We start from the raw sequence: 24,457 nt of genomic DNA, 5'->3' as shown, positions 1-24,457 counted from the left end.
TTGTAGACGTACATACGTCACTGGCAAGTGACATATTTTAAAGACATAATTGTCTCTTTCAAAGCAGAAAGCTGCCCATGACTTATTTAATTAGAGCCTGCTTTTAGAGTGCTTAATTCTTCACACACACCAATGAAGGGAATTTAGCAATCCCTCAAAAAGGTGTTGTTGGCTGCTCCATCACCATGACACCCTGTGCATGCGAATGAGCGGAACAAAATGATTCCGCTGAAATACTTGTGTCGGTCAACAAACAAAAGTAAAGGCACATTGAGCAGATAAAAGAAAAAGGAAGCCCAAGAAAATCCAGTTAAATAATGGAGAAGTGCCCAATAGTAAACAAGGGCAATATATTGCATTGACAGCCATTTAATATTCTCAATTATAGCTCACTGATAGTCACTGGCAATTGATGTCCACTCTCCCATCACTCGAGATGACAAGTCCTATCGCCTGTCAGGTAATAGGTACAAAGGTGGTAACATTTTAGTGTGGCGACTAGAGGAATTTCACAATAATTTCATTGCCGTGTTAATGTAAGCCTACTTGTGACACTAATAAACAAACTTTAAACAAGGCTCAAACTTTTAGTTACCAAAATTTGACAGCCAATTTAAGTTAAAATAACTATCATTCCATTTCACTCACACATTTAAATAGGAAGAATCCCTTCTCCAATGCGCACACACGCTACTTCCTAATCTGTTTCCATGCCCCCAGATACCATTCCCAAGACAAGCAAGTACATAATTAGTTCAACTCCCTAGCCTGCTACAAGCTGCCACAGTGGTAGTTTTCATCCTTAAGATTTTCCTCTTTGATCCACAAGTAGATTATGTTGGCAGGGATCGGGAGTCAGGTCACATGAGGAATTGTAGCTGCTACATAATGCTGATGTCCCAAATGCCAACCTTAGAATGCAGTTCATTTTTATTAAAAGGGTCTCATTTTAGTGTGTGTTCTCTCCAGACAATGTTAAAGTTCTACAAAAGCAGAAATTTTATTTTAACGGCTGGTCAACATTTAGCAGAACTGAAATCAGCTTTCTTAGACGTACATGCTGACCTAGATAGGAAGAAAACTTGCATTCATGTAGCGACTTTCACCTTCACAGCCAACTGAGTAATTTGTGATACAAGCAGTGCTGGAAATACTCAGATCTGGCAATGTCTTTGAAAAGAAATAGCGTTAATGTTTTGAGTCAAATATGGCTCTCCTCAGAATTACTTTTGAGACACAGTTCAGTGCTGTGATGTAAAAATAGGTGTCAGGCAACTGGTGCACAGTGGGGTCACAAAGGAAACTAATGAAATAAATGGTCAGATAATCAGCTTCAGTGACATGGAACCTGTGTTACATATGGACTGGGACATTGGGGGGAAATTCCTTGTTCTTAAAACTAGTGGGGTGGCATGGTGGCACAGTGGTTAGCACTGCTGTCTCACAGTGCCAGGGACTCGGGTTGGGTCACTGTCTGTGTGGAGTTTGCAAGTTCTGTGTGGGTTTCCTCTGGGTGCTCCAGTTTCCTCCCACTGACTAAAGATATACACGTTAGGTGGATTGGCCATGCTAAATTGCCCCTTAGTATCAGGGGGACTGGCCAGGGTAAATGCAGGGGGTTATGAAGATTGGGCCTGGGTGGGCTGTGGAACAATCGCATGCCAAACTTGCTCATGAGACTGAAATCCAGCCAATCTCATGCTAATCCACCTTGTGCCTTTCGTGGGCACGATCCAGTTTGTGCCAGTAGAAAAGGAGCCAGAACAATTGCAAACCATTCGGCTCCACGCGCAGAGAGAATTTTAGGCCCACATGCTATTTCCTGGGACTGGAGTGATCTGTATCAGGCGCAGGGAAATGGGAACATTGCTCCCAGTGTGCTCAGATCTCTGAAGTGGAACTTGAACCCATATTCTTCTGACTCCGTGTGGAGGTGGCTTTTGAGTACAAACTCTATTTCTAAAGACGTACCTATAATACTCTAGAAACGGCACAACTGTAACAGATAAAAATCACAAAGTAGCATCACAGTGATGATAAACCTTGTTCCAGTGACCCTTTCAGTGAATTCTGAGGTATACCTATGGCAGACAACTTCTTACAACATTACCGGTGACATGGCTTGGACGTTGGTATAAAAGGTGTACACAGAGGGAAAGCTAAAAGAGAATCAACCATCTCAGAAGGCTGTGGGTTCAAGTCACAAATCTAGGAACACTAGAACTTAAACCTCATTAACACTTCAATGAGCACAGACAGTGCGACACTGTTGCAGGAGTCTTAATTTAACTGAGACATTAATTGAGACATTCAACTAATGCCAGCAAAACAGATGATCTGGTCATGATCACATTACTGTTTATGGGGGCCTTACTGTGTGCAAATTGGTTGTCTGTATTTCTTATAACAGTGACTATATTTCAAAAGTATTTCATTGACCGTAATTTGGGAACTTCAGAGGTCCTGAAAGGTACTAAATGCAAATCTTCCTTTTTTTAGACTTTAAAAGGTGGCACTGTCCAAATTGCAATAATGACTATTTATATTTGGTGCCAGAACACTCTGCAGGAGAGAGTCTTGATACCCCTAACAACACAGTTGCACTGAACCACCCAAAAACATGAAATACATGGGGAGTAAATATAAGGTTGCATAAAGACGATACAAGATCAAACCAGAACTCATGTAATCATGACTAGGTCTCATCTGGAGTACTGTGGCCAATTCTGGTCATCATACTAGGAAAAACGACAACATCTTGGAGGGTGTATAATAAAATGCACCAGAATGGTACCAGGAATGAGACAACCGAGTTATGTGAAGAGTCTAGAGGGGCTGGAATTGTTCTCCTTAGAGCAGCGATTGAATAGAGATGTTTAAAATTAGAAATTGGTGTCGTTTGTTTTCCCAGCAAGTTATAATTTGGAATGCACCACCTCAAAAGATAACATAAGAACATAAGAAATAGGAGCAAGAGTAGGCCATCTAGCCCTTCGAGCCTGCCCCGCCATTCAATAAGATCATGGTTGATCTGTCGTGGCTCAGTTCCACATTCCCGCCCTCTCCCCATAACCCTTAATCCCCTCTCTTATCAAAAACTCATCAACCTGCGTCTTAAAAATATTTAGCGAGGTAGCCTCCACCACTTCAACGGGCAGAGAATTCCAGAGATTCACCACCTTTTGAGTGAAGAAGTTCCTCCTCAACTCCGTTCTAAACCGCCCCCCCTTTATCTTGAGGCTGTGCCCCCTAGTCCTACTGTCCTTTCTGAGCGGGAAGAGTCTCTCCACCTCTATCCTATCCATCCCATTCATCATCTTATACGTCTCAATGAGATCTCCCCTCATTCTTCTAAACTCTAATGAGTACAAGCCTAATCTATTCAGCCTCTCCTCATAGCTCAACCCCCTCAACTCCGGCATCAGCCTAGTAAACCTCCTCTGCACTCCCTCCAAGGCCAAAATATCCTTGCGTAAGTACGGCGCCCAAAACTGCACACAGTACTCCAGCTGCAGCCTCACCAATGCCCTATACAGCCGCAGCAAGACCTCCCTACTTTTATATTCAATCCCCCTCGCTATGAAGGCCAGGTTGGAAGCATCTCAGCAGCAAGTCTGAAAAAGCAATTTTGTAAATACCTGAAAGGCAGAAGAAGATAGGACTGAGAGGAAGAGAAACCAAGGATGTGTGGGCCCAATTAGACACAACTTTCAAAGAACCAGCGTAGCCACAATGAGACAAATAGCTTCCTCTGTGCAGCAAAATTCTACCAACCTATGCAGCAAATTCTGTTTCAGTTGAGCCCTAAATCTCTACAATGTACTGAGCTTGAGTTAAGGAAACAGTTACATCAGATACCTCTTCACACACACCGACCTCTGGATTCAACTGCCAGGAGGTGTCACTCTTCACAGACCTTTTGTCGATGAGGTGGACATATAGCAGAAGTTTAAAGTTTATTTATTAGTGTCACAACTAGGCTTACATTAATGCTGCAATGAAGTTACTGTAAAAATCCCCTAGTCGCCACACTCCGGTGCCTTTTTGGGTACACGGAGGGAGAATTTAGCATGGCCAATGCACCTAACCAGCATGTCTTTCCGACCATGGAGGAAATGACAGCAGCTGGTGGAAACCCACGCAGACACAAGGAGAATGTGCAGACTCTGCACAGCCAGCGGCCCAAGCGGGGAAATTGAACCAGGTCCCTGGCGCTGCACGAGCAGAGGATTCTAGATGGTTACATTGCCTGCCCAGTGTCAGGGCTCGGGATATCTGTTTGGGATTGAGAGCAATTTGCAGTGGGACGGGGAGAACTCGACTGTCATGGTCCACATAGGTACTAACCACATAGTCAGGACTAAAGGAGCAGTTCTGCACAGTCAGTATGAGGAGGCTGGCACCAAATTAAGAAGCAGAACTTCAAAGGTCATAACCTCTGGATTATTATCAGGGCCATATGTAAATTGGCACAGGACAAATCAGATTAGGGGGATTTTTGTATGGTTCAAAGATTGGTGTGGGATATGGGTTCCGGTTTGTGAGGTACTGGCACCAATACTGTGGGAAAGTGGGATCTGTACTGCTGGGATGGTCTACATCTGAACCATGTTGGGATCAGTGTCCACGTGAGCCGCTTGACGAGGAGAGTAGAGAAAGTTTTAAACTAAATAGTTAGTCAATCAAATCTGGGAAAATGTGGTAAATCAAAAAGTAGGGACAAAAGCAAAAGAGGAAAGGTATTATTATGGAAATGAAAAACAGACTCTGACAGGAATGGATAAAGAGTACATCATCTGGTGAGACTTGAGGTTTTGAAAAGATTAAAAGGATAAAACTAAAAGCTATAAATCTGAATGCATGAAGCATTCAAATCCAAACAGATGAACTGAGTGTGCACTTAGAAATAAATCAGTATGATTTAATGGACATTAGGGAGACATGAGTGCAGGAGGACATTGATTAGGACCTGCATGTTGAGGGGTACAGGACATTTAGGAGGGATTGGAAGTGAGAAATGACAAAGATAAATTGGAAAAGTTATCTGTGAAGATGGGAAAAAGGCTACAAAGGGCAAAAAGAAAGGTTAAATGAGTGAGCAAAGATCTGGCAGAAAATGTGTTGTCAATTATGGCAGGAAGAATGAAAGGGGAGCATATTTATCTAAATGGAGAGAGATTGCACAGGTTCGAGATGCAGAGGGATCTGGATATCTTAGTACATGAATCACAAAAGATTAGTGTGCAGGTCCGGCAAGTAATTAGGAAAGCTAATAGAATGTTCTCATTTATTACAAGGGGAATTGGATGCAACAGTGCGGAGGTTACACAGAGCACTACTGAAACCGCATCTGAAATACGGTGTACAGTGTTGGTCACTTTATATAAGAAAGGATGTAAATGCATTAGATGTTGTTCAGGAAGGTTGACTATGCCTGGAATGGATGGGTTGTCTGAGGAGGATAGGTTGGATAGACTTGGCTTGTGTCCACTGACCTGGATGTCCTTGTGCATGAATCACAAAAAGTTGGTTTGCAGGTGCTGCAGGTAATTAAAAAGGGAAATGGAATTTTGTCCTTCATTGCTAGAGGGATGGAATTTAAAAACAGGGAGGTTATATTCTAGCTGTACTGGTGAGGCCAGACCTGGAGTTCTGTGTACAGTTTTGGCTCTCCTTACTTGAGAAAGGATATACTGGCACTGGAGGGGGTGCAGAGGAGATTCACTAGGTTGATTCTGAAGTTGAGAGGGTTGGTTTACAAGGAGAGACTGAGCAGACTGGGACTATACTCATTGGAATTCAGAAGAATGAGATGAGATTTTATAGAAACATAAGATTATGAAAGGAATAGGTGAGGTAGAAATAGTGAGGTTGTTTCCACTGGCAAGTGAGACTAAAATTAGGGGGTATGGCCTCAAAATAAGGGGGAGCAGATTTAGGATGGGGTTGAGGATGAACTTCTTCACCCAAAGGGTTATGCATCTATGGAATTGCCTGCTCGGTGAAGCAGTTGAGGCTACTTCATTAAATGTTTTTAAGGCAAGGATAGATACATTTTTGAACAGTAAAGGAATTAAGGGTAATGGTGAGCTGGCGGGCAAGTGGAGCTGAGTCCACGAAAAGATCAGCCACGATCTTATTGAATGGCGGAGCAGGCTCGTGGGGCCTACTCCTGCTCCTAGTTCTTATGTTTTCAAGTTCAGCTTCAAAGCAAGACTAGATTTCATCACGATTAAAAAAAAATGCTCCTGTGAAGCACCTGAGGATGTTTTTTTAAAAAAGGAGTGATGATGTTAAACAAATGCAATGTGTTGGAGGAGTCTCAGAGAAAGATGGCTTATTCATTTTGACTGAGAGCCTTCATTGGCACATGAGAATTCTGACAGACAAACCCACGCAAAATAATCAACTATCTAGATATCGGTTCACCAGTTAAACATTTGCTGGCTATTTGGAAAATTCTGGGATTTCCAGCACTTGTAGATTCCCATTTTAACTCCACAAAAGAAGCAGCTATATATTTCATTCTGTACTCACCCTCCAGGGGGCACTGGTCATCAAGGAATTGTCCTTTCAGTTCAGCACTCAATAGCTCCTGCAAGAGAGAAAGAAATCTATTACAGACAAGGAACAGATGTGGTTGAATAGGAAGGAATCTCGAGTCAATGAGTCATTAACACAAAAGGATAAGCACTTCCTTGAACAGAGGGCCGCAGATAAAAGTGGCAACAGGTCCCATTAAGTACTTTGCAGCTTTAAACATCAAAATGCAATCCCACCGTTCAAGAGGAATTGCATGAAAGGACACACTTAACCTCTAAATTTTTATTTTGGAAAAGAAGAATATTCTACAAACACAGGTGGGTCATTTTACTGGCTGTACGTGGGCACTTCTTTACACAGAACTGTACACTGCAAATGGGAGATTTCCAGCTCAACACACTTGTTCTTCAAAAGTCTTAGTACGAGTCCCCTGGTCTTTCTCCCTGCTACAATATAGCACCCCCACCCAAAATCTTATCAATCAATTTTCTTTGTCCATTTCTATTTTACACACTGTTCTGACTCCCATAAGATATAGAAGCCAAATTAAGCCACTCGGCCCATCAAGTCTGCTCCACCATTCAATCATGGCTGATATTTTTCTCATCCCCATTCCCCTGACTTTTCTCCTTAGCCCCTGATCCCCTTATTCAAGAACCTATCTGTCTCTGTCTTAATGACACTCAATGACTTGGCCTTCACAGCCCTCTGTGGCAAAGAGTTCCACAGATTCACCACTCTCTGGTTGAAGAGATTCCACCTCATCTCAGTTTTAAAGGATCGTCCCTTTAGTCTGAGGCTATTCCCTCTGGTTCTAGTTTTTCTTACTAGTGGAAACATCCTCTTCACGTCCACTCTATTCAGTCCTTACAGTTTCTTTTAAGTTTCAATAAGATCCCCCCCTCATCCTTCTAAGCTCCAAGTGTAGATCCAGAGTCCGCAACCGTTCCTCATATGACAAGCTCTCCATTCCAAGGATCATTTCCCAAATGTTTTTGGTCAGGCATTTCCATGGTCATATGTCACCAGATAAGAACATTTTCCAACCCATTCTCTCAATCTTTTGGGTCAGATGTTCAATTAATTTTCTTCCCCCATTTTAACCTGCTGAGAGTCTCACGTCATTTTGTGCACCTCCATCTGACTTCCCCATAGCCTTCTTCATTCTGAAGATTCTCCGTGTCTCTCCATAACTAAACCCGGCCATTTTGATAAACCTCATCTGTAGCTTGTCCACTAGACAACCAACCTGGACAGCTTGTTAAGTCTGCTATGACCAATGATTTCTGCAGGTTTAACATTAATTTTGTGATCCTACTTGCAAAACTGTTTTGTTCGATAAACAGATTTATCAACATTTTTAAACAGATTTATTTCCTTTTTTTTAAAGATTTGTATATCTAAACCCGTAGGTTTTGATCCTCTTCTCCAATTTTGGCCTCTCTGCATTCCTGATTTTTTTGGACTTGCCACTGACCATACCTTCAGGACACTTGGGTGTACTGTACAAACAATATTTAGGGAAGTCACAGAATAGAGCTTGTATCAGAGATGGGTTTGGAACCATCTACCTAGAATGTAAAGACACCAGAACATAAAGACAGAGGAGGAACATTCTCTGATGATGGGCAGAAAGGAATTTCTGCATAACTGATGGGTCAGATTGAAAACATTCCCCATTTGCAACTTGCACAATTGCCAATACAGAGACTCGCCATTTGGCCCAACTTATTTAAGCCTTCACAGGAATCTCCTCCTTCAGCAAATCTACATACACTTCACCCCTTTAGTCCCCTCAAATGTATCTGTAAATTTACAGAAATTTAAGCAAAAACAGTGCATCCTCTGGGACCCGTACCAACCGATTCAAGAACAGTTTCTTCCCTGCTTTTTGGATGGTCCTATCGTACGTGAAACTGATCTTTATTTCTTCACCATACCTGTAACCGCGATACTATATTCTGCACCCTATTCTTTCCTTTTCCCCTATGGACTTCATGAACGATATGTTTTGCCATTACAGTTTAAAGTAAAGTTTATTTATTAGTCACAAGTAGGCTTACGTTCATACTGCAATTAAGTTACTGTGAAAATTCCCTAGTCACCACACTCTGGTGCCTGTTCGGGTACATCGAGGGACATGGCCAATTCACCTAACCTGCACATCTTTGGACTGAGAGAGGAAACCGGAGCACCTGGAGGAAACCCCACGCAGATATGGGGAGAACGTGCAAACTCCACGCAGACAGTGACCCAAGCCGGGAATCGAACCCAGGCTCCTGGTGCTGAGAGTCAGCAGTGCTAACCATTGTGCTACCCATTTTTAAGTGCACAAGAAACAATACTTTACACTGTATCCCAGTATATGCGACAATAACAAATCAAATCTCCTCAAACCTCACCTTTGAATCTGAAACAGTTCTCAAGTTAATGATAGCTCAAAAATTTTTCACCCCCCCCCCACCCCCGACTCTGGAATCTGCACCTGTAACTCATTCATTCAATCGATTATTCTTGCCTGTGGAGTTAAAGCTACCCAGTGAAATCCGAGAAAGGCGGTAATCTCCCTTTCTGACCTCTAATGGGGCTCACTGTTTCTGACGAGTGTCAGTGTAGCTTGCTTCAGTTCAACCCAGCCAATATCCAGGAGATTTCTCCCCCCTGTCCCTCTAAAGCAGACCTGACATTTCTCAGACACCTTCTCGTCTATTAGCACCATCGTGAATCATCTGCGATACAGCTGAAAACCTTTAAAGGCAGAGGGGGAGGTGTACAGATTCCTAATCTACTGGGAAGCAGCTGGCATTGATCAGGAATTCTCAGAGATGCACCAGGATTTACACACGCACACAGAAATGAGCACTTTTGGGCTGAGTAAAAACGTTTTGTCGCAGACAAGTGAACAAATCTGTCCTTTAAAGTTTTAGAAGTTTATTTATTAGTGTCACAAGTAAACTTACATTAACACTACAATGAAATTGCTGTGAAAATCCCCCGGTCGCCACACTCTAGCACCTGTTCGGTGACACTTAGGGGCAATTTAGCATGGCCAATGCACCTAACCAGCATGTCTTTTGGATTGTGGGAGGGAACCAGAGCACCAGGAGGAAACCCACGCAGACACGGGGAGAATGCACAAACTCCACACAGACAGTAACACAAGCCGGGAATCGAACCCAGGTCCCTGGCGCTGCGAGGCAGCAGTGCTAACCACTGTGCCACCCCACAAACCCATAAGCTTTACCAAGCTTTGGTAAAAATTAAGAATAAAGAATAAGGTTATCAAAGTAAATCTTGATGGTTTAGCCACAAAGCAGTCAAGGCGGACAAAAAGACTAGTTCTGATTTATGATATTTCCCTGTTGTTATAACTGGACTGCATCTCGTTTAATTAAAAGAGTCATGATTCATTTTAAAAGTTCTGAATTAGACATTTGGTAAGCCTGTCCCTAAATACATGCTAGTAACTGGTTAATAAAATTCATAGATTTTTTAGGAATATTATGGGGCTTAAGGGAGACTGAACACTGGATAGATGCCTTGTTTCCTGCTGTTTGCTCACCCCTCCCCTCCCCCGTCCTGCACAATTGAGTGGCACCAAGCATAAAACACAACAATGTTTAATGAATAAACAACTCAACATTTCTCATATGGTTAGAACAATTGGGGCTCGTTGCAGCTTGAAAGAAAAAGTTATATGACACGACATGTAATGGTGCAATTGTGCAATCCAGCAGGAGGCATTTCAGCCCATCGTGCATCTACTAGAGCATTGGGCAGCACGGTGATTAGCAACACTGCCACACAATGCCAGGGATCCAGGTTCGATTCGCAGCTGGGGTCACTGTTTGTGCAGAGTTTGCATGTTCTCCCCATGCCTGTGTGGGTTTCCTCCAGATGCTCCGGTTTCCTCCCACAGTACAAATGATGTGCTGGTTAGGGGCATTGGCCATGATAAATTCTCCCTCAGTGTACCTGAACAAGAGTGTGGCGCCCAAGGGATTTTCACAGCCCATCGAGTCTGCACCAACCACAATCCCACCCATGACCTATTCACGTAACCCCACCTATTTACCCTGCTATTTTCCTGGCACTAGGGTCAATTTAGCATGGCCAATTCACCTTATCTGCACATTTTTGGAATGTGGGAGAAAACCAGAGCGCCCAGAGGAAAACCACACAGACACTGGGAGTACTTGTAGACTCTGCACAGGCAGTGATCTAAGTGGGAATCGAACCTGGTTCCCTATCGCTGTGAGGCAGCAACGCTAACCACTGTGCCATCGCACAGGATCTTTTACATCAACCCAAGATTTAGTGGCTCATCCAAAAGACGTACCTCCAACGTTATAGCATTTTCTCCGAACTGGAGGCAGGCTGGATTAAATGTTCAAAAGTGTGACTTGAAACCACAACCTTAAGATTCAGAGAACTGACTGAACCAAGTTGGCAAATGAAGATGATGAATCAGCCACCAGTCTTGCATTGTACCCAACTTCTATGTCGATGAACGTTAATGGAAATTGATGTAGAACAGTCTGCCATCTCACTATTGCAAAAATGACCATCCACGTTTCTGCATCTTGTTCATGTCTGCAGTTCAACATAGGAAGATGTTCATGTTCTGGGTTTGTATGCGAGGAAGTTTAAAAGGGCAAAGGGGGATCTCATTGAAACTTACAGAATGCTGAAAGGCCTACATAAAGTGGACGTGGGGAAGATGTTTCCATTAGTAGGAAAGGATGGGATCTGAAGGTACAGCCTCAGAGTAAAGGGACAACTCCTGCCCTTTGATGTTACTGTTGTAGTATATAAAAAAAAATCCAGACTAAATGTAGAAGTTGACTGTAAGTGGTAGGATTGTCTTTTAAAAAGCATTTAGACAGTTACATGGGTTAGTGGGATATGGGCCAAATGTGGGCAATTGGGATTAGTTTAGGGGTTTAAAAAAAAGGCAGCATGGATAAATTGGGCCGAAGGACCTGTTTCCATGTTGTAAACTTCTATGACCCTTTAGAACCGAGGTGAGGAGGAAGTTCTTCAGCTGGAAGATGGTGAATGTGGAACTCGTTGCCACAGGTAGCTGTGGAGATTGTCTTAATACACTCAATGACCCAGAGATAAATAGGTTCTTGATTGATAAAGGGATCAAAGGTTAGATTCGATTTATTGCCACATGGATACAGTGAAGTTTATGGGGAAAAGGCAGGAGAATGAGGTTAAGAAATATATCAACCATAATCGAATGGCAGAGCAGTCTTGATGGGCCAAATGGCCCAATTCTGTGCCCTTATCTTCTGCTTGAGAAATCACTCACTGAATAGAAGCTACAATGGTTAAAAGAGCTCAGGCATTGAGAGTTGGATGACATTGTTTTACATTTGGTCCTGGTCAATGTTCCTTCTCAATTTTCTTTCTTCTTTTTAGCCTGTTTATTTCAAATGTGTGGTACCTTTGAATTTCTGGCTGTGCGCTCAAATATGGATGACATAACTAGCTGATCAGGAGCTCCAGTCTTTTTTCTGAACTCCCCTCACGTCAGCATTGCTTAACATCAGTGACTGGTGTGTCCAGTACAAACCATTCAAATGGAGAGATTCTAATCGCAGAGACAAACGGAGAGATTACTTTCAGGAAAGCTTTATGTAACGGAGCTTTGCTGGTTTTGAAAATGACCTCCCCTGATTTATTTAATGCATGCACAAATCAAAAATCAGAAGCAAGCGAGAGAGAGAGCGAGCCAGTTGATTTTTCCCAAGATCTGTGGAGTTACTTGCCGATCACCTTTCAACTCTACCATTGCCAGCCTTTCAAGTGGAGTCGGGTTACCGAGCAGCTGTCATCGCTGGGAGGGGAAGAAAAAAGGACCAGGTGACATCAGCCCCAAATCCACAACAACTCCCATCAGCAGGAAGCCTCCCCTTTTCATCCCCACGGAGTCAGAAACACTACAGAGCTTTGTTCCGACACTTCCTCTCGGAAAGGTAACCTTTATGAGTCACTCATTTCAGTCAACAGGTCGGCAAGAACACTGTGCGCGCTCACTCAGTGCAGTGTTTCCTATACAACACAGCCTCCTGGACGGATGCCCGCGGATAGACAGGGGGTGCGAGCGGAGGGCCGGAAGTCGCAGATCTGATAACACTATCTTAGCAAAAGATAACCTGGGTGACCTGCGAGCTCCATAAACATCCTCCTGGCACATTCTCTGTACTTGTTCCCAGAAGAAAAAGTATTTTTTTAAAAACTTTTTTAAAAAAGTTTATTTATTAGTGTCACAAGTAGGCTTATATTAACATTGCAATGATGTTACTGTGAATATCCCCTAGTCGTCGCGCTCCGGCGCCTGGTCGGGTGCACTGAGGGCGAACTTAGCATGACCAATGCACCAGATTGAGGGGGGAAACGGGAGCACTTGAAGGAAACCCATGCAGACATGGGGAGAGCGTGCAGACTCCACATAGACAGTGACCCGAGCCAGGAATTGAACCTGGGTCTCTGGCACTGCGAGACAGCAGTGCTAACCACTGTACCACCATGCCACCCAGCATGGTGGCATAGTGGTTAGCGCTGCTAACCACTAGCAGAGTGTAGGCAAACTCCAACTTCATGCTGAAACTTTCAGAATGGCTTTACAGGGAAGTATATCCAGAGGTCTGCAAATGCCGCAACATACTAGGCTATGGATCAAGTGCTGCAAAATGGTGTTAGAATAGATGGATGCTTGATGCTCAGTTGGCACAGTCTTGATGGGCCGAAAGGCCTCTTTCTGTGCTGTAAAACACTTATGACTAAGACTTTTTAATTTCCCTACTAATGTGCTGATATTCTATATTCCAGCAAAAATAATACTTCAATAACTCAACATATTGATTGAGCAATGGAACAATCTTCTCTATTGTCCAGCTCTGGGAAAGCTGCCTTCGTCTGGTTCCAATGCGTCCCTGGCACTATGATCCCTTCCTGACCGCACTCCCACTACTTCCAAATTCCTCCTTAGTCCCGGGGACAACTGTTCATGTCTTTTTTGAAAGAGTGCGCCACACACCATCATTACTGCATGAAAAAGTCAGACTATTTTTGGGGAGATGTTGCTGGAATGGGACTTGTATTCGCAATGTTGGGACTCGGAAGCGAGAATGGTATTGCTCGAGTCACAGTTGAGATTTCTAATATTACTAATGGAGAGATCTACTGCTCAAGGACTCTCATCAACCATGCTGCTCCATCCAACATCAGGCTTCCTACTGACCATATACCACAAAGGCAAAGGGAATTATTTCCTTCGCCATCACCTTGCAACCCTCCCTAAACCTCTCGCCCTTTGAGATGCTCTTTTTATATCCCCTCCCAGTGGTCATCTGTCCATTATTGCTTCACTTGACTCACTGTATAGTTCTGTTTGATAATGTTCCTGTGAACTGCCTTGGAATGGTTTACCATACAGGCGGCATGGTAGCATAGTGGTTAGCACTGCTGCCTCGCAGTGCCAGGGAGCCAGGTTCAATTCTGACCTTGGATCACTGTCAGGGTGGAGTTTTCAGGCTCTCCCCGTGTCTGCGTGGATTTCCTCCTACATTCCAAAGATGTGCAGGCTAGATGGATTGGCCATGCTAAATTGCCCATTAGTGTCGGGGGACAAGCAGGGTAAATACATGGGGTTATGGAGATAGAGATTGTTGTTGGTGCAGACTTGATGGGCTGAATGGCCTCTTCCTGCACTGTAAGGATCCTATATTAGAAGCACATTATAAGTTGTTGGTGATCAACAACTCAATAAACATCTAATAGTATTCCAAATTTACAGTGGGTGTAACTTCAGCAGATAGGAGGAACCTAATTTACACAAGGTTTACTTTATTTGGGCAATTTTAAAATATAAAAACATGGATTCACTTCTGAAACAAGAACATACATGTTCTGTTAATTTGGAATGCAAGCATCTTATACCAGGAAACACAGCTCAGTTGATGCTCCCTGCAGTGAAAGGAAATTAAATAGCTCACAGCTTCAGGCAAACACAAAAAAATAAGGTCTCATGCAGACTTGAAAGATATTTAATACTTCAAAATCCTACAAGAGTTTATAGTCTGATCCAAAATGTTCTAGGTCAAGATGCAAATTCATCTTTTTTATAAAAAGAAACTAGTTTATTGGCCAATTTTATTTCATACCAAAATTGCATTTACATTGTGCACTAGCTCCAAATACTTATTGAGAAGCAATAGATGTATCGGTCGCATTGCACACTTTCCGGCTTCTGCCATATTTCACTGCTTATTTATATACCTGAGGGAATCACTTGTACTCAGTCCATGTCAAGTAAAATCCTGGTTCCTGTGACTGTCTTTCAATCTGAGCAATCACTTTACTGGATATAGGAACCGAAAGGAAATAGTCAGAGGTTACAGGGAAAAACATCAGGAGTGATTGGCATTAATTGGATAGTGTACACAGAGGCATGAAGGGCTGAATGGCCTCTTTCTGTACTGTATGATTTTTTTGGAATTTTTTTGCAGACTCCTCAAAGTCCACTTTTTTTTTGTTTGTCAAGGGGATGTGGACATCGGTGGCTGGACCAGCACTTACTGCCCATCCATAACTGCCCTTGAACTGAGTGATTTGCTCAGACATTTCAGTAAGGAGGCAATCACATTGCTGTGGAGTCACAGGTAAGCCAGACCAGGTAAAAGTGGCAGATTTCCATCCCTAAACTGATATCACTGAATCAGATGGGTTTTTACGACAATCGGCAATGGTTTCAAGGCCAACATTAGACTTTTAATTCCAGATTTTTATTGAATTCAAATTTCACCATTTGTTGGGATGGGATTTGAACCTAGGTGCCCAGAGTATTGGGCCTCTGGATTCTACTGCAGCAGAACTGGATCTTGAAAATTAAGGGCAAGATTTTTGTCCTTTGTGTTAGAACAAAATGGGAATCATAACCCCAGCACTAACAGCCTCCTCCTGCTCTCATTCTGTGTGTTCATAAATGGCCACCTTCCACTGCCTGTGGGAAAATTACCTGCAGATGGGACTGACCAGCAGATAAAATCTACACACCCACACTTCCCCAAGTGGGCTAAACATCTGCCGTAAATGAGAAGTGAAGACAATGCAGAAAGGGAAGAAACAAGTTATTGGACAAGTAGTCCAAAACTTAAGTTACAAAATTAAACTGAACCTTGAGAGGGGAGGAAGGCTAAGGTGGCCCATTTTTGACAGTTTTGGGTCAGTAAGTAGCCCACTTCCTTGGGTGAGAGGTGTCCTAGAATCTGTACAGTACAGAAAGAGGCCAATCAGCCCATCGAATCAGTACCAACCACAATCTCAGTCAGACCCTATTCCCGCAAAACCCATACATTTACGCTGCTAATCCCCCTGACACTAGGATCAATTTAGCATGGCCAATCAACCTAACTGCACATCTTTGGACTGTGGGAGGGAACTGGAGTACAGAGGAAACCCACGCAGACACAGGGAGGAAGTGCAAACTCCACAGACAGTGACCCGAGGCTGGAATCGAACCTGGGTCCCCGGTGCTAAACACTGTGGGTTCAAGTCCCACTCCAGGCACTCTAGCCCTAAATCTAAGTCAAAGTTCCTTTTGCAGTCTAGGGGAATGTTGCACTCTCAGAGAGATGCCACCTTCCAGACAGGGTCATGGCTGCCTTCTCAGGTGGTCACAAGAGCAAACAGTGCCGTTTGAATGAGAGAATAACCCAGGGAATCCTGGGCACTTCTCTTAATACAGTTGGTAGAACTTTGCTGTGCACAGACTCACACACGACTATGATTACACCTCCACCCTACTTCACTGGCTGTGAAGTGTTCAGGGACGCCCCCGAGGTCGTGATAGATAAACACAAATCCATGGCGTTCCTTTCCTTTTGTGCAGTTTAAGCCACTATTACCGAATGCTCTTTTCTTTCAAGCCAGGGCCTCAGCCAGCTATTTAATTACAACCTCCAGATCTGGAGCTCTCTCTTTCCCTTCTTGCAAACAAAATAAAAAGGGAGGAGGCAAGTCTGGCACACAAAGCCAGATGTGGAAGTAGCTCAGCGACCAGCAGTTCTTTCCTCCGGACCACAAACGCGTCATCTCTCCAAGGGGTTTATATAGCAGCCCCAGGGGAGTAACTGCCTTTTCCCCATTGGCCGACTTCCATTTCCCTTCCTCCCAGCACTCATTCCACCCCCTCGCCAGCAGTGATCAAAGCCAGAATTTGCTTTTTTGGCCAGTACGCTGTTTGGGAACGAAAAGAAAAAAGAGAGGGAGAGAGAGAGAGGATGTAATTTTGTTCACAGCTCAGCCCCATTATTTACAGCACATTACCTAAACAATCAGCACGCCCAACATGTCAAGTCATTCCCACAGAGCAGATTTCCAATCATACATGCATACCATAATATACATATGAAAACATACCGTCAAACACAAGTCAAGGCACTGGGCAGCCTTCAAACGCTTTTAATCACTGCAACAGCTGGATCGAATCTCAGCGAAAGTAACAAGGTCAGTCTCAGTGGTGTGTAGTATGCAAAGGCTTTTGGCAGTGCTTCTGAGGCTCTTTAGTAGTCAAGGAGCAGCTACATTAACTTGGCACAACATCAGCCGGGATAGCAATAATCAGCGCCCCCCCCCCCCACCTCTCCCATCGACCAACATAGCCAAAGGCATCCTTTCACTGCTTTAACCCAAACTTTTGTCCCAGGGCTGGATGGTCCCGACCCTCGCGTAGACTTATCATTTTGAATGCGCGACCCAAGAGAGAGAGAGAAAAAAAATTGCGGCTAGAAATAGCCTCAAGTTTAGCAATTTTAACCACTCTAGAGCAGAGGGCACATGCTTTCGGGTGAAGGAAAATAGGCATTGTGAAGGCACATCCTGTTTACTGAAAAACTTGGTGAAAAAAAAGTGTTCCAATTATAAATTAGTGGACGAGGTTAAAATGGAAGGCAGACACAACACACATTTTTCCCCGTCCAACCTCCTTGCCCGGAACTCCAGCATACACGGATTTACTTTTTGATGTGTTTCTCTTTTTGTTTCAAATTAAATAAACGGAGGAGGTAAGCCTCCCAATTTCATTTTGCAATCTTTCATCCACAGGACGGAGTGAAATTTATTACTGCAAAACTTCCCCCCCCCCCACCCCCCCGAGGGATGTTGTTCAAATTGAATTACAGCAAGGTCACCACAGCACCTCACCCTGTCTGGAAATGTAGTGATGAAATTTCCAAAAATATATAGTGGAAAATGTTTGAGCAATCTCTGCTCGTGTTGCAAGAGACAGCAGTCAAACCGAACAGTCAAGTTCCGTCATCAATCTCGTCCTGTAGACTGACTTCTCCCCCCAAGTTCATGAAAGGGAACTGAGCTGCTATGAGGTAATAAAATGACAGGACAGGGTTGAGGGGCTGAATGGCCCCTTTGTTTTTTTTTAGCTGGTGAGAAGTTTCTGGGCAGCTCCTGTTAAGTAATGAGCCAGGTCAGCTCCATTCTCTAGCCTTGTGGAATATTAAAAAGCAATTCCAACAAAAGCCCTACAATAGTCGAACTTAAAACGCTCGCCAAGTTTGAAGTGGTTTGAATTGAAGTGAAGGGTCTTCTCGCTTTGGTATGTAAAAGAATGGAAGTCAAAGAAATCCAGCTGGAAGAAAACAGGGCTGCTTAAAAGAACTCTGATGGCTGCAGCCACACATTCGCTGCGTTAATAGAGGCGGCTCAACAGATGGAGAAGTAATTTCTGTTGTGGGCTGTGAATAAATAACATTCTTGGAAAGGGAACACATCTATAACAAGTTAATCCATCATTGTTCACTGAGATGTAAAAACTTTAACAGTTGCAGATTACTTGAATGGACTTCAAAAACGAAGGAAAAATTAAAATCCTCTTTATTACGCCAAAAAATATCCCAGTGCTAGTCTTCTATGTATTGTGAAAATGCACATAATGAGGTTGGGAGAGAATTCATAGAAGAATCTCTACAGTGCAGGAGGAGGCCATTTGGCCCATCAACACTGACAACAATCCCACCCAAGCCTCAACCCCATTCATTTATCCTTTTAGTATCGGGGGGCTCAGGGGCAACTTTGCATGGCCAATCCACCTAACTTGCACATCTTTGGACTGTGGGAGGAAACCCAAATAAACATGGGGAGAACGTGCAAACTCCACACAGACAGTGAGCCATGGCTGGAACTGTACCTGGGTCTCTGATGCCATGAGACAGCAGTGCCACCTTCTCTCCAATTCTGGAGGGAAGAGTCTGCCTCGCTAACAAGCTGCTACAAGAGGTTTTCATTCTGCTTTCAGTCAATCCAGATTTTTGGGATCCCCCAACTCTTGTTGACTGTCCTGACATCTCAAGGGATGAAGGATTTTGTTTCACCACATTTATTCATGGGGCATAATGACTATAATGCCCATTTCCAATTTCCCGCAACAAAGTGGTGGCGAATTACTTTCTTGAACCCATACAGTCCCTGGTGAATGTACACTCCCACAGCATCATTACAAAGAAATTTCAGGATTTTGACCCAGTGACAACGAAGAAACAACAACCTATTTCCAAGCCAGGATAGTGTGAGATTTGGAGAGGAACTTGTAGGTGATTGTGTTTTGATGTAGGAACGATAGCGATCACAGGTTGAGAGGTGTTGCAAAGCAACCCTGATGAGTTACTGCAGTGCATCGTGTAGGTGGCACACACTGTGGCCACTATGCGCCAAGGATGGAAGGGCTGATTATTTTAAGTTGGTGGACAGGGTGCCAATAAAACAGGCTGCTTTGTCCCAGATGGGTGTCAAGCTTCAATAGCACTGATAAGTTGCCTGTGTCCTGGTACACACATTCCTCTTGTTGAAGGGTCCTGATCATTGGGTAACAAAATAAGATGAATATTATGTAACCATTAAAGAATTGGATATGAATTTCTAACACAAGGCATTTTTACAGGAGGCAATTCGGCCCATTGTGTGTTTGTACTGGCTCCTGCAACAGCTATCCAGCCAGTCCCATTCTCCGTAGCCCTCCAAAATTGAGTAGTGAGAACGTGGAACATGTTGCCACATGGGCCAGGAATTTCCAACCCCACCCTTCTCCCCTTGGCAGGATCTTCCAGTTCCGTCAAATGCAATGGCATCTTCCATGGCTCACCAGTCACTCCACCAACGAACCTGCTGGCCAACTGGACGCTGCCTCCACTGCCTGAAAACCAGCTGCAGGATGGAGTGAGACGTCCCTGCCATGGAGTGGCTGCAGCAGTTATGGTCCATTTAAGAGGCTTGGTACATGCAGGAAGGAGAATGGAATAGAGCGGAAGAAGAGACAGGTTAGAAGGGGGAATTAGAATAGAGGAGGCAAGTGTGGAGCATGAGCCACTGGCATTGGCCAGTTGGACCAAATGGCTAATTGCTAAGCTGTCAGATCTATGCAATTCTTCGTAACAAAAAAAAGGTTCATCCAGTTTTCCTTCCATCATCTTGGCAGTCACACAATAATGGGGTTGTTGCCTAATCAGAGCAAATCAATCTCTATTAATTAGTCTACAACAGGACACACATAGCATGAGGAAAAATCCCAGTAGTGGCGAGCTTTGGGAACCGCAAAAGCCAGAGTCACCTGTTCCTCTCCACAATGCTCCACTTACCACATGCCGCGTCTCAAATTACTCATACACCAAATCCAAAAATGTGTTATCGCCAGGAATGAGTTGAATACGCGTGCAAACGAAAGCAACTTTTAACAGATTCCACCGTCTCTCGCGGCAACCTGCTCCACGGTGAAACAGGTTTCAATTCGTTCAAAAGGAAGAGGAACAGGGAATAAACCCTTCAAATCCGTCCAAAAAAGCTGTGTGGGAAACAACTTAACAGCCTTTAACAGTATGTTAGCTCCATTCCTGGCCACCGGTGTACATTCCTGCTGCATTCTCGCAGCCTGGCCCATACATAACAGCTCAGGATACATGCAGGATAGCTGATAAAGCTTAAGGGATTTGTTACACATTCCACAGGACCTCCTAAAAAATTCTAACCCTCATGCTGTGACAAATACTGGCCACCAGCTGGGACAGAGCCCCAGAGTTATGCGAGGCACCAGGAGACAGAGCAAGGGCCAACAGAGAAAAAAAATAACAGGACCCGGAGCTCACTTCACTGCCAGTTCCTTTTGGTCAGTCTCTGTGTTCGCTCATTTTGCCACGGCTTGACATCTGGGGTTTTACCGTTGATATCATTTACACAAAGCGGGAAACCCAACAGCAGAGAGTGTGTCAAGTTGGCTTTCCAGGATTTACTACAGTGAAGTAGAAAAGAACCGTACGATCTATGCAAGCACCAAACAGGAAGAAAAAAAGAAGTGTTTGGAACTCCAGAATCCCAAACGCGTTTGACAGCAGTGTATTTCTGGCAGAGGAAAGAGCAGGCACACGCTACTGGAAGTCATTCGCGGACTAATGGGCCCCAGTCCCCTCCTGTCCTTTTCCTCCCATGACAAACGTTGAGCATTAATGTGTCTCATTTCATCCAGCCCTGCCCCCATCCCCACCATTTCAAGGCAAGGAGGTAAAGAGAATCAGAAATGCCCATAAAGTCTTGAGCAGGCAGATCACTGCGCAACCCTTCCCAGATCTCCAATCTGTAAATGGACAAGACTCAAAATACTATGATGTGCAACCTGTAAACAGAAGTCATAAGATACTACGATGCAAAAAAAAACATTCAAAGAAGAACAATTACTGGTGCAGGGAACCAGTACAGGCCATTTCCCCTCAATCTTTGGCTGGAACTCTACAATCTTGCCCACCATGGAATTAGAGCAGGCGAGGGTCCGACAATGGAAATCCCCTTTAACCTCGGCAGGAATTCCTGGTCTCACCTGAGCGATGCGGTAAAATCCCGCCCCTAGTTGCTATTACTAACAGATATCCAATTAAAACTGATGGAGATAAAACAGACTTCAACCCGAAACTTATGGTACATTAATTTTAAAAAAACTAGGCACAACTACAACTAGCCTATGAGGACAGATTGAATAGACTGGGTCTGTACTCGTTGGAGTTTATAAGGCTGAGCAGACATATAAGATAATGAAGGGGCTAGACAGGGTAGAGGTACAGAGATTCTTCCAGCTTAGAAAGGATAGCGGAACTAGAGGGCACAGCCTCAAAATAAGGGCGGGGGGGGGGCGCAGTTTAGTTCGGAGTTGAGGAGGAACTTCTTCACTCAAAAGGGTGGTGAATCTCTGGAATTCTCTGCCCGTTGAAGTAGTAGAGGCCACCTCGCTGAATATATTTAAGTCACAGGTAGACAGGTTTCTGACAGACAAGGGAATTAAGGGTTATGGGGAGAGAGCGGGAAAGTGGAACTGATCCACTTCAGATCAGCCATGATCTTGTTGAATGGCGGGGCAGGCTTGAAGGGCTAGATGACCTTTTCCTGCTCCTATTTCTTGCGTTCTTACACTATTAACTAATCCCACCAACTGCAACTAAACAGGAAAAGGCTATTCAGTCCCTTGTAAAATGTTACACCAGTCCATCAGACCGTGACTGATTTGTATCTTCACTCCATTCCAATGTAAAACAGTCCATTTGGCTCAGACGTCAACAGTCTCAGTGAAATGGTCACTTCATTGCCATGACCAATATAAAATAACTCAACACTAGGCAGGCTCAATCAATTATGCAAACATCTGCACTGGTTTTGCCACTCGTGCTTTAACTGAAACTTACAGTGTCAGATCAGAAGAGGAAGCTGCACAGCTCGGTAAGAGTGGACAAGTGTGCTTTATAAAGAAAAGCTTCTAAAGAAAATGATCTTGCCTTTACATGGCACCTTTCATGGATCAAGTAGTGAGGAGGATGCAAAGAGTCTGGAAAGGGATACAGATGGGTTAAGTGAATGATTAATTAAGAGGAGAAAATGTGAGGTTGTTGACTTTGGCAGGAAGAGCAGAAAAGTGGGTTATTGTTTCAATGGAGAGAGGGAGAGAGAGAGAGTGCAGAATGTTGTTGTACACAGAAGGATTTGGGTAGCCTTGTAAATGAATCACAAAAAGTCAGCAAGCAGGTATGGCAAGTAATTCAGAAGGCATTTGGCCTTTTTTGGAAGGAACTTTGCAGGTAAAAGTAGGGAAGTCTTGTGACAACTGTATAGGGCATTGATGAGACTGCACCTGGGAAGACTGCAGTGAGCTGGTAAACCGGTAATCCAGGGGCCCAGGCGAAACATCTGGGGTCATGGGTTCAAATCCCATTATGGCAGCTGGTAAAATTCAAACAATAAAACCTGGCATTGAAAGCTATCATCAATTGTTATAAAAACCCATCTGGTTCACTAATGTCCTGTAGGGAAGAAAATCTGTCATCCTTACCTAATCTGGCCTGTATACGATTAGAACCAGAGCAAAGCGATGGTTTACTCTTAACTGTCCACTGAAATGGCCCACTCAGTCAGAGATAGGCAACAAATGCTGGCCTTGCCAGAGGTGCTCACATCCCATGAAATAAATTAACACTGTGTCCTGCTTTGGTCCCCTTCCTTGAAGGGGTATGTTAATGCATTGGACGCAGTTCCGAGGTGATTCACCAGGCTGATGACGGGATTGTTTTACAAAGAAAGGCCAAATTGCTCTCTACTCATTGGAGTTTAGAAGAATGAGGGGTGAAAGATTGAGGGGGCTTGGGGAGTCAGATACTGAGGGGATGTTTTCTTATCTGGGGGCGGGGGGGGGGCGGAGTTGAGATCTGAAACTAGAGGCACAATTTAAAAATGAGTCACCTATTTAAGACTGGGATTAGGAGTAATTTCCTCTCTTAGACGATCGTTAGCCTTTGGAATTCTTATCCAGAAAGCAGTGGAGGCTAGGTGACTAAATATATTCCAGGCAGAGGTAAACAGATTTTTGATCGACAAGGGAGTCAAGGGTTATGAGGGGAACAGTCATGTCCGTATTGAATGGCAGAACACTGAAGAGTCTAAGTTTATGCTTGTTCCTATTTCTTATGAGCTTATGACCTTCTGAACACAAAGATCATAGTTGATAGGCAAATGGGAACCAAGGGTCATGCTCAGAAGTCTCCAAGTTTCTCAAATTCCAGTTACTACACACATATCAAAATGTAGTGTGTGTGTGGCAGGATTTACCACACAACTTGCCATGTGTATCATGGCAGCAGGATCTTCTGGTCACACCAGCGTCAATGGGGCATTGAGTGCACCCCTTGCCACTGTGAATCCCACAGCTGGGGGTGGGGGACACCATCGACAGGACCAGAAGATCCCAGTAATGTAAATGGCCAGAAAAATCTGGCCAAAGTCTTAGCATCTCAATGGCCAAGAGTGTGAACAGATAATAAATTGGCATTTCCGACTGCTCACTGATTAGTCAGCCAAAAGTATTCGAAAGCTATACTTGGCCTACAGCCAAAGATTTTCCGCACCCTCCCAATGTGCAAGGTATTATTTGGACAAAAGGGGAAATTAGCACTGGTCTCCTAATATCCTTTTTTAGAATATGGAGACCATAGAAGGTCCAAACTAGATTGCAAAGATGATACGAGAATGGATGGGAGGGAGAAGCAGAACAGGCCTTTCTTGAGACAAGAGAAAGCTCAGGTTAGATGCAGGTGGGATCTTACCCCCTCACAAGGGAGGCCAAAACTAGGGGCCATAACGCATTACTAAATCCAATCGTGAATTCAGGAAGAAAGTGGAACTCTAACACCACTAGTTGAAGTGAATAGCACGGATACATCTAAAGAAAAGCTGGAAAAGAACACAAAAAGGAGAAGAGAATGTTATTCTGATAAGGTTGGAGGAAGAGGATGCTCGGGTAGTGCCAGACATCAGCCTATTCCGGTGCTGAAACGTGGTTTGATTAAATGCTCCCTTGCCACCAAAC

The 24,457-nt window shown here is 43.9% G+C and overlaps 1 protein-coding gene across 2 annotated transcripts in view; it reads right to left on the bottom strand.

Moving 5' to 3' along the window:
- The window catches only part of nkd2b (NKD inhibitor of WNT signaling pathway 2b), a 125,186-nt gene that overhangs the window by 31,972 nt on the left and 68,757 nt on the right, over window positions 1–24,457 (bottom strand). For both annotated transcript variants that reach the window (XM_080203174.1, XM_080203175.1), the window contains exon 4: window positions 6,538–6,595. In XM_080203174.1, the coding sequence (XP_080059300.1) occupies window positions 6,538–6,595 (58 nt within the window). The remainder of the gene's footprint in view (window positions 1–6,537; window positions 6,596–24,457) is intronic.

Source organism: Carcharhinus amblyrhynchos, chromosome 2 (assembly GCF_965287045.1).
Source record: "Carcharhinus amblyrhynchos chromosome 2, sCarAmb.v2.hapA, whole genome shotgun sequence".
In the NCBI taxonomy this organism is placed as follows: domain Eukaryota; kingdom Metazoa; phylum Chordata; class Chondrichthyes; order Carcharhiniformes; family Carcharhinidae; genus Carcharhinus; species Carcharhinus amblyrhynchos.
Note: the sequence above shows the minus strand (reverse complement) of the source record. Positions and strands in the feature narration are given on the sequence as shown.